The following is a 10,477-nucleotide window of genomic DNA, read 5'->3' on the forward strand; positions in this document are numbered from 1 at the left end:
CACTGTGAGCCTTTCTGACTGGTGTTGTGCTGCTGCTGGCCAGGGGCTCCTTGCAGGCAGCAGCAGTGGGTCCAGTGGCTGAAGCAGGCAGGAGCCTTGCCCTGGGAGGGACAGTCTTTCCCACAGAGCACTGGGCACAGGCTCTGCAGACCTACTCTGCAGGGGAGCAGCAGAAGTGGGCGCTGCCACAAGGCAAAGAAAAGATCAGCTCAAATCCTCATAAGCAGATTTTTCTTTATTGGGTCAATAATGTACACAGATGGAGTACTATCAATCTGCAAAGCATGCTGATCTTGGTGGGACACGTACTGCGGGAGAAGCAGGTCGTGGGCAGCCATGGGAGCTGTGTTTGTGAGAAAGTCAGCTGTTTGATGCAGCCACTGTGCTGAATGAGCCTGTGGAGAGAGGGTCAGAGCAACAGGCTGCAATGTCACCCAGGGCCTCCTTGTGATGTGGTGGAGCAGTTCTGGGAGGCTTTGAAGATGTCCACTCTGTACATGTAGCTATATTTGGGCTGGCTTCCTGGAGGTCTTGGAAAGGTGTGCCTATGCTCCTGCCGTTGGTCTTAGGAAGGGAGATGTAAAGGAGCAGCCAGGCTCAGGACAGTGTGGAGAGAGGTTTTGTGCTTTTCAGCGGGGGAGAGCACAGAGCTGGTAGACAGGAGGTATGTTGCCTGTCCCGCTCAGTGTTGGGGTTATGCTGAGTTCCTGAGGGTCAGCAACAGGCTTCAAGATAAAATTCTGCAAGATGGTGGCAAGGACTAAGAATATCTCCATGCGTGCCAGGCCCTCTCCAAGGCAAATTCGCTTCCCTGGAAGTGAAAACAGCAAGTATCACTCAAGAGGTGTTGCAGGGTTTGTACTGAGCAGATGTGTTGTGTGTCTTTATTTACCAAATACAGCCACAGCAGTGAGATGACTGTCAGGATTCCTAAGGGCATTTGCAAGAGAAGAGTTTGTTGGAGAAAGACCTTTGGCAGTTAGGTTGGGTGTCTGAAGGAAGAACAGGAGAAAGTGGAGGTTGGGGCTATTAGTAGGTGAGTGGTTGCATGTAGCCTGGGAGTTACTTAAGAGGTGCTGGGGAAAAGTGGACCTACCACAGAAAGACAGGTTGGTTAAGGATGACTTTGGTGGTTGTGTAGGAAAGTGACAGGAAAGTCTTAGTGGGTCTCATTCATGTTATTACATTGGCAACTCCAATGGGTAGAGGAAGCGTATGTTGTAGAGAGAGGCAAGGTGGTCCCCAGAGGAGGAGGTAGAGAGAGAAAGCCTGTGCTTTACCTGCTGAGAAGGGCATGAAGAACTCACTCTTCCTAAAGGTGCCATTCTCGTTCAGGAAATGTCCAGGGTTGAACTCATTTGGGTTTGGAAACTCTTTACTGTCATGGAGGACAGAACTGAGGACGGGATAGATTGTGGTGCCCTGAGGTAACACAGGGAGAAGAGCAGAACATGAAAGGGACGCAAGTTAGGTCACTTAATCCGACTGCGTGCCAAGTTAAGACTGAGCTTCCCAGCACAGTCCTACCAGTGCCTTTGGTTTCCCTTTGGGGACCCTTCCTTTGGGGAGGCAGCTTTAGGAAGACCCTGATAGATGCCACAGCAGGGACAGTTGTTGGCTGCTCTTCCTGAATGCTCCCTCTCACTTTCAGACCGTTAATCCTCACCTTGCTCTGCTCATCTGCGTACACCTCACCTGATTCTCCCTCTTTCTTAGTGTTTCACAATAGTGAACTTGTAGATGCACAATGTTCCTTCTTTTCTGCAAGCCCCGAAAGCAATGGCACACAAGGTTGTGGAAATTAAGCTCTCTTCACCTCTCCTGACAAATTTCTCCCACCATGATCCTCTTCCTTCCCTCTTCCTGACCAGCCATCAATGGGGGGTGGGGAGGTGGGATAAATAATCCAGCAGTGATGATACAAGAGCTCTCTGCTGGAAGCTGAGCAGTTTCCCAGGTCCTGCCTTTTGATTTTACACAGAGAGCAGAAAATCAAAACGCCAGCAGCCCGTGTGCTGCTGTTCCCCTGCCGTACGTGGTCACCCAGAAGAGCAATGAGCATTGCTGCAGTGGTCCCAGTCAGGCCCATCACCCTGCCTCTGGCAGTGGCCAGCAGTGCCAGCCTCAGGAAGTGCCTGAGAGAAGAGCAAGCAGGTTTTCTTGTTCTCTTGAATGCAAAGGTAGCCTGCAGCATTTTGTGGCTCAAGGGCTTTCTGTGCTCAGTAGCCACCAACTGACTTTGTTTCCAGGCACGTGCACAAGCTCTCCTGGGTGGTGGTGGGCAGTTTGATGCCTTTTTTGTGAGGAGTCACTGCTCTGGTTGTTTTGTGAGCCCACTGTGTTTCTGCAGATCAGTAAAGCTGCAGAGCAAGTGAGCAAAGGTGCTGGGCAGAGCTACTGTTCCAGTCTCGACCCACGGAGTGGCAACAAGGGGTTGCAAGTGACCTACAGGAGCCTGAGGATAAAAACTTCATGAAGGGCTGGGGACAACGAGGTCAGGCCACAGCATTTCTAGCTTCTGGCTTGTAACTGACACCTTGGCAATGTGCTGCCACCTTGTTGTTGAATTTGAGGGAGCTTGCCCACTAACCTTGGGAATGAGGTACTCTCTGAAGCAGGTGTCTTTGGTCACAGTGTGAGGGAGAGCCAGGGGGATGAGAGAGATGAAGCGCTGGATTTCATGGACTACTGCATCTGTGTAGGGCATCTGGGTCCGGTCAGCCACACAAGGTTTTCGTGATCTTCCTACTACTCGGTCAATCTCTTCCTGAACTTTCTCTGTCATGAGAAGCACAAACCGTAAATGGGTAAATAAAACCAAACCTACCTAAATGGGTTTCCCTAAGCTGTCCACAGATCACAGATGACAGGAGCATTGATGTTGATCTCTAACAGCCAGCCTGGGAATGACAGTGCAAGGACTTTGCCCATTTGGGTAAACTATGAGCGAGAGAGAGAGGGAGGAGAAAGGTTGGGAGAAGGATGTGGTGTTAAGAGACCTGCCCAGTGCACAGGAAGAGCTAGAGAGGAAGAGGTCACAGACTGTTACCTTGTATCTTGGGGTATTTGAGAAGAAGCAGAAGCCCGTATCTTAGGGTGGTACTGGTTGTCTCAGTTCCGGCAATGAACAAGTCAAAGGTGCTGGTGATGAGGTTCTTCATGTGGAAACTGGAATTGGGATTCTCTTTCTCCTAGGGAAAAGGCTGGGCTGTTTCTCTGAGCTGAGAAGAGCAGCCCTTTCTTGTGTCATCCCTGGCCATCCTATTCAGCTAGAGCTGTTGCATTTCTCTGCTAAGGTGCAGCAGCCCTCTGGGACGTTGCAATTCTATCTTTGTGCAGTAATGTCAAGCTCAGAGCAACCTTCTTTCAAGCTGTGTAGCGAATGGTACGTGGCTGCCTGTTTGCCCTTGCTGTGCCCACTGCTTTCTAGTGAAAGAACTGCAAGACCAGACTGCAAATGTCCCCGTGTTTTGGTGAGAGCAGATGAAGGTCTTGCTGTCCAAGCAGCTGCAGGTAGTGGCTGGTGCATGCACAGACCCAGATCTATAAGCTCTAGCACAGGCAATATCTGGGTGTTGTTGGTGTCTTCCCACTGCACAGCCCAGCTGCCTGGGAAGGGGTCATCCCAATGTCTGTGTTAGTCAGGAGAGGGAGGGGACCTCAGCATATGTGTGTTGGGGATGAGCTGGGGCTGGTTGCTGTCTCCTTACCTCCTGCATTTTGCTGAGGAAGCAGTCAATGAAATCCTGAGGGGAGCTGGGATCTAGGGAGGCTTGATGTATCTTTGTCTCCTCTGACACGAAATTTTTTAGAGCATCAAATTCTGTGAATATTTTGTTGTGCGGGCCAGGCAAGTAATCCAGGATGTTTGAGAACATCTGGTAGAGCTAGAAGGAGAGAAACAGGGAGGTGTCTAGCATGACCATTGGCCCATCCTTTGATATTAGCAAAAAGCCTAGGAAGGCCACAACCCACTCAGTGGAGCCAAGCAGCAGGGCTGTGAGGCTGGGCAGTCTGACAGAGCAGTAGGGGCTTGCTTAGTAGTAGTAGTAACCTTAGATGTGGAGAAAAAGGGTGTTCAGGACTAGGGGAAAGCTGCAGTTAGCTGGCAAAGCCAGCTGGGTTGGTGAGAGTGCTTCTTGCTCTTAAAGGAATTCCCTCCTGTGCAGCAGAGCATTGATGGGGTCCTAGTTAGAAGACTGAGATGGGACTTCAGTGGGAGAGAGGCCTGCTGCTCTCCTGGGAGAATGTTGCCCCTGTGAAATGTCTACTGAAAGTACCTGTCCCCAGTAGGAGTTCATCATATCAAAGATGTTGCTCATGTTCTTCATCAAGCCCAGGAATCTCTTGTCTTTATAGTCATATCGTTTCCCAAAGATGGTGGAGCATATGACATTGGAGACAGCACAGCTCAGCATGAAGGTTGGGTCAAAAGGTGCTCCTGTTATTTCAAAGAAGTTACAAACCATGAAAAAAAAAACAAACCACAACCCAAACCTACGGCTACTTATGGCTACTGTGGATAACCTCAGTGCCGGTTACTAGTGGAAATACAAGATCCCAGTCTTTGAGTGACACAGAAGGGTCCTCCAGAAAGAAGAGTACATGATCATGGAATTATTTACTGTTTTATAATAAGGGGTAACTTAAATTCTGTGCTAAAGACATGGGCTCCCTTAACACAGTTCTTTTTTTGCAAACATAAGCTATATTAAAAATGGACCATACCCTTTGTTTTGTTGATCTCTTCCAGCAAGTGCTCAGATTCCTCCTGGATCCTCTCTTCAATGCTCCTCTTCCCCATTCCAAAGTTGCGCAGAGTGCTGAGAGCAAACCGCCGGACTTCTAACCACTCCTTGTTGTTGCTAAAAATAATCCCTGCAGAGCAAGAGGAAGGGGGAGGACTTGGCTTGGGTGTGCTGGATGTGAGATGAACAGAGGCTCAGGATGACAGTGAATTGTGTCCCAGGGAGAGCACTGATGTGGTAGTGTCATAGATTACTCTGTTTTGGAGGCAATCTCTGGAGGTCCTGCAGTCCAGCTGCCTGCTTTTGGCCTTCTCCACCACATGCGCAACCTCCTTGTGAAGAATTCATCACTCCTATCCGCACATAATTTCCCTTGCTGCAGCTGGTGGCTGTTGCTGCCTGCCCTTTCACTGCCTATCACCGAGATCAGTCTGGCTCCATTTCTCTGCCAGCCTCTTTGGTGGGTGGAAGCCAGTAATGACAGCCCACTCTGCCTTCCCTTCTCCAGGTGAGACCCACCCACCCCCCACAGGCTTCCCTTGTGCATGGTACACTCAGCTCCAACCTGCCAAACACACCCTCAGCCCTTCCCTTCTCCTCAGAAGGAGCTCGAACTGCAAACATACCTAATCCATTGTTGGCCCTGTCTCCTATGGGCATGTGTCCTCTGCCAGCAAACTCGTCCGCGCGATCAACCAAGGCTTCTTTCACCACATCATGTCCGTGAAGCACCACCACTGGGTCAGAGCCCAGGTGCACTGTGAACACTGGTCCATACTCTTCACTGAGCTGTCAAAATGCAAAAAGGCCATGGAGCAGATAGGGAGGAGAAGTTGAAAAGTGGCCTCGCTGCTGCATCCCACTGCAAGCAGGGAAGAGTCACAGGCCAGCAATGTCAAGATTTGTTGCTCTCATGATAAATGTGGGTGTGGAGAGGATTCCCAGGTCTCAGGCCCTGAACAACAATGGGAACAGCAGTGAGGGGGAGCAGCTGAGATCCCCATGACTTTTCTGCTCCTCTGGGATTGGCACTCCTCAGGCTATGGCCACAGGTTCCCCCCATGCACAAGTCCCATGCATTTCTCACCCACAGAAGAAAGTAAGGGAGAAGAAGAAAGTGGCCTTACCTTCTGGAGGGTTTGGGCCAAGTTCTTCGGCTTCACCTGCAGCACATTACCTAGGATGGGGAGGGGAGCTGGTCCTGGGGGCATCTTCCCCTTTCCAGACCTCCCTTTCCATGCTGTAATGGAGAGCAGGCAAGCAATGCAAATAAGGAGGACAACAGTGACTGCTCCCAGGAGCTCCATTTGCTTCTGCAGCACAGGAGGGATTGATTCAAGCTCCTGGAGCCCGTGTTTTTATACTGGAGGGCTGTGTTAGCTTAACAGCAGGTTTTGGATCACGTGGCTGAGTTAGTCAATATTACAAGTCAATCAGTTGTTAGACTGCCTTGTGTTATAAAACTAGGAATTTTCTCTCTGTTAATTGGTCATTAAACATGCCTTATCTCAAATAACTGCTGAGGGCAATACAGGTTAAGAAATCTAGAATGTGCCTGTAAAACTTGTTTTGTTTCACCTAAAGTTCATTGTTAAACAGATCACACTAGGTGCGTACTCTTCTACTGAGGTGCTCCCAAGAAATCCACTGTCACAAGACCATTTTACAAGTGCTCATTGTATTTTCTGTTCTCGGGTATTGATTGTACAAGGTCCTAGTGTGGTGATCCATCCTTGCTTGTTTCTGATGTCTTTGTGACATTTTCAGTGCAGTTTGCACTGCATGTAATGTGCCAAAGAACATACTGAGGTGTTCTCCTCTGTGTACAGCAATTGCCTTGTGTCTGACCTCACGAGAATGGAAGGTCTCCAGACATCACAAAAGACAAGAAAGGGCTTGCTGGGAGAAATATGATAGAGACATAAAGAAAAGGGACTAGATGTTGGTAATCTTCAAGGAGAAAGAGGAGGAGAGGCAGGTAGAGAGGAGGGACAGCAAGAACTTGAGAAGGTCTCTGGGGAATGGCTTCCCAATCTGAGACAGAGCTGCACTTGGGAGAGGCTGGGTATAGGTTAGTGCAACCTGGCAACTAGTCCTTGCACTTGAGGTGACCAGAGAAGCCCACCCAACCTACTGCTGGAAGCTGGCATGCACAAGTTCCCGTTTCGTTGATGTTTGACTCCAATATGAGAAACTGCTCCCCTGGAAGGCTCAGAGGTGCTCTGGGAGGCTGCAGAGCATGTGTGGTGTCTTGTGAGGACTTGAAAAAGAACTGAAGGCTTCCTGCACAAGGTGACTGCAGGGGCTGCATATCCGCAAGGTGCCAAGTGCAATGGCAATGGCAGGTGGAAAGGATCCTCAGGGCTGTGGCGCTGCCTGTGCTCAGCTTGCTCAGTCTGGCCCTATCCCTCTGTCTCTCCTGACCTGTGACACTGTCACAGGCAGGCAGATCTCACCCAGCTGAGCAGGTGTTGCAAAGATGAGGGATGTGGGACTTGGTGGGAATTAGCGAGGGGCCTGGGTGAACCGGGTGCTTGGTTGGAGTGTGCTGGGCTTGCTGGGCTTGCTGTGCAGTGGTGTGCTTATGTGAGTTTTCCCTTTGCTCAGAGGTGCTAGTGAAGGTCTCCATCCCTTGCAAAAGTTTCTGTAGCTTCCCTATGAGTTCTTAAGTCATCCTTGCTCACTTGCACTGGCATAACAATTGGCTAGTTGTTCTTTTAAAATCTCATTTCACTTCTTAAAACCTGTACTTGATATGTGGGTGGAAAAACTGAATTGCCAACAAGTTCGGGCTGGTTGCTGGGTTGGCCTAAACGCTTGCATCAGCTCAAATATTGTCAGGGTAGTTCATGGGAGTTCACGTAGATCTAGAGATTTGCGTGGTGAAAGTAGATTTTCATGGGAGTTTGCACTGCTACATGAGGTCTCTCTGCTCACCAGCCGAAACCAGGACAGCCAGGCTGAAATCCCCTCCTCTCCATCTTCCCAGGAAATTTGGTTTTAAGTTCATTGGAGGCACATATTAGGGCTATTCAAGGAAAAGGCTACCAGTGTTGTAGTTTTGCCTCCTTTTTTCTAAATTTTTTCTAAAATAAAGCACAAGCTTGGAGAAAATCTGTCATCACTGTGTAGAATCTCCTGCAGGCTTGCTGCCTGCGCCTTCTCTTTCTGGACCTCGATTCAGAAGGGGGCACTGTGAAATGCCACTCCTGCCCACTGTGCAGCCAGCACCCCTCATCCCCAGGACTCTTGGTGTGGATGTCCCTGCTGTGTGCCATTGCTGTTCAGCTTCTGCGGAGAGTGTTTTGGCAGAGTCACTCCCCCATGCACTGCCCTTTTGTGCCACATACGGTGCACGGTACAGGCCAGACACGCAGTGATCTGGTTGGAGGCAGTCCCACAATGTGCGGGGCATTTTGTACTCCTCTTCCCAGCACTTCTTGGTGGTGGTGTTTAACACCTCCTTTTTTTCCCACAGGTCTCCAGAGAGCTTTCTACGGACAGGGAAACCCCTACATTGCTGCTATGTCTGCCCCAGTCTCTGAGGCTCAAAATTGTTAGAAGGAAAGGATTTTCCTGATGGACATCCCAGGAAGATTTTAGCTTGCTGGGGTCATGATGAGCTTAAGGCTAGTGGCCTACAGAGGTGTTTGCCTCGCCTACCTTCATCCTCTGCATGTCCTGTTTGTGGTGGTCTTGGGTGCTAGCAAACTGGTGCTTACAGCTGGGTCATTGTAATGCATGAGGACTATCAAATGAACGAGGAAGAGATCTGCAAGGAGGAGAGACCTGCCTGTTTCGTCTCAGCCAGGAAGCTTTCCACTGCCTGTAAGAACTACCAAGCAAAGCATTTCATTTGCCTGAATTTCAGGCTCATTTCACTTGCCTCCCATCTTCACATCATCCAACACAGATGTCAAGTCTGCGTGTATAGAAATTAGGAAAGAACGCTTCCCCAAAACCATTCTCAGCACAGGTATTTCTGGTAGATATAGAACAGTTGTTTCAGAGTTCTTCTTCAAGTACCTGTAAACATTTTTCCTGTCAAAGTATTGGCAGATAAGTATAAGCATCATCAAAACTGTCTCTCTGTAGCTCCAAAGTGCTTTGTTTATTTGCTACTTCTGACCCAGATTTCATCAGGTAATACGGTCAAATTACACATTCAGCAATCTTGCAATGACTGTGCGATTTGTGCAAGCTATCTTGGCACAATGCTTAGCTTCTACAGAGATGAAGCCTCCCTCCCTGCCAGAGTCCAATTGTTGTCCCCAGGTGACTCTTCACCATGGCTGCCCAGTGCCCAGGCAGGTGCTGGGACAAGCACATTTGGGTCATGAGTGCTGCTCGAACAGCAGCCACACAAGCAGCCTGTTGAGACCCATTTGCTTCAGTCTCTGCTGTGCAGAGCAGCTGAAAAGGTCTTGTACTTTGTGGAAGAACCCTCCTGGTTGGTGCACAGAATAAGCAGTGCGCAGGGTAGCCACAGTGACATCCTTCACCCAGCTGTCCATCTGGGATCACGGCCTCCTGGAAAGATGGGCTGTGGGCTAAGGTTGGAGAGCAAACACCTCCCTTGCACCCAGCTGCTACCCATGCCTGAGGGCTGTCTGGAGGTGCGAGCCTGCTGCACGGTGCAGAGGTCTGGCAGCTGGAGTGTCTGCAGAGAGCAGAAGTGTGGGTGGTCACCATAGAAGTTCATTATTAAGGGCTAGAAATCCTACTCCCTTGAGTAGGGAGGCTATTCCCAGAGGTTCCCCTTGCCTGTGTTTCAGGCCCCTCTTAGGCTTCGCAGAGGAAACCTGTCAGTTTTGGGGAAGGGGGGGGTCCCACAGAGCCTGTGGTCCTGCCACCTCGAAGCCAGGGCTGGAACAGTCCTGCGGGTGTCCCCACACAACTACACTGCAAACGAGGCTGTAGTCCACAGCCAGGAGTGCTTAAGAGGAATCGGCTCCTTTTAGGTGTACAAAGCCCCCTGAGCTCCCTGGTTTTCCACAGATTTCATGTGGAGGGCTATTTCTGTGCTTATATGTCAACACCCTGTGTCTGGCACTTGAAGCAGTGGCACCTTTAAAAGAGCAAAAGGGCATTGTCACTCAGCAGTCATGCCATGTAATGAGCAATTAGAGCAGCAGTAGGGTACATGGGGAAAAAGCAGGTGGATCTCCTGGACGGGCCAGTGGTGGGAAGAAGTCAGGGTGAGAAAAAAGAGTTTGAAGGTCCTCCTGGGGCTCTACAGTAAACTGCACAGATGAGCTCCTCTCAGTTCCACGATAAAAACACAGACCATCACTTGACATAAGTAAGCTCAGCTCCCACCCTGTGGTTTTCCTCAAAGGCTGCAAGCAGACTGTGATTGCTTCAGAGCCAGGTGAAGTAATGGAAGGTGTTAAACTGCTGGGCTGGGTCCACCTGGACACTTCAGGAATTTCTGATCCCAGCTGGCTCCACAATGTACAAGGGCTAGGCTAAGAGTAGGTGCTTCATGGTCCTTAGTGAGAGAACAGGATGGGTGTTGTGGGGCAGTCTAGGACTGTGTTTAGAGCTACGCTTTTATTGGGGTTTCTTGTTCACCTTGTTTTGGTTGTGGGGGCTCAGGGTAGTGTTCTTTCTAATCTTGCTCTGCTGCCTTGTGGTGAAGAAAGCCTGGAGCTCACGATACCTGCAGGCTTGGAAGGGAATACTTCTTCTGTGCTGACTACTTGGCGTAAGTGAGGGTTGTGTCAAGA

At 49.9% G+C, this 10,477-nt stretch overlaps 1 protein-coding gene across 3 annotated transcripts; it reads right to left on the reverse strand.

Moving 5' to 3' along the window:
* Nucleotides 1-214: 214 nt before the first annotated feature.
* LOC104467274 (cytochrome P450 2C18-like) lies at nucleotides 215-6,072 on the reverse strand. 3 transcript variants are annotated; one of them, XM_010080999.1, is made up of 9 exons: nucleotides 5,876-6,072; nucleotides 5,375-5,537; nucleotides 4,729-4,878; nucleotides 4,281-4,441; nucleotides 3,711-3,887; nucleotides 3,050-3,191; nucleotides 2,591-2,778; nucleotides 1,281-1,422; nucleotides 215-811 (listed from the first exon to the last, which is right to left on the reverse strand). In XM_010080999.1, exons 1-9 carry the CDS (start codon nucleotides 6,053-6,055, stop codon nucleotides 630-632), a joined length of 1,485 nt encoding a protein of 494 aa, XP_010079301.1. In that variant the 5' UTR covers nucleotides 6,056-6,072; the 3' UTR covers nucleotides 215-629. The 3 variants fall into 3 exon arrangements, with proteins under 3 accessions (XP_010079301.1, XP_010079302.1, XP_010079303.1); XM_010081000.1 differs by having other exon boundaries at nucleotides 630-811; nucleotides 3,711-3,878; nucleotides 4,272-4,441; nucleotides 5,876-6,055; XM_010081001.1 differs by lacking the exon at nucleotides 3,711-3,887 and having other exon boundaries at nucleotides 630-811; nucleotides 5,876-6,055.
* Between the last annotated feature and the right edge of the window lie 4,405 nt (nucleotides 6,073-10,477).

This window comes from Pterocles gutturalis, unplaced genomic scaffold (genome assembly GCF_000699245.1).
Source record: "Pterocles gutturalis isolate BGI_N339 unplaced genomic scaffold, ASM69924v1 scaffold119, whole genome shotgun sequence".
Taxonomy (NCBI): domain Eukaryota; kingdom Metazoa; phylum Chordata; class Aves; order Pterocliformes; family Pteroclidae; genus Pterocles; species Pterocles gutturalis.

Coding starts and splice junctions, on each gene's coding strand:
- LOC104467274 (XM_010080999.1), bottom strand. CDS start 6,055: ATGGAGCTCCTGGGAGCAGTCACTGTTGTCCTCCTTATTTGCATTGCT. Junction 4,442..4,728: donor AGAGATCAACAAAACAAAGG/GTATGGTCCATT, acceptor TTGAAATAACAG/GAGCACCTTTTGACCCAACC. Junction 812..1,280: donor CTTCATGCCCTTCTCAGCAG/GTAAAGCACAGG, acceptor TTTCACTTCCAG/GGAAGCGAATTTGCCTTGGA.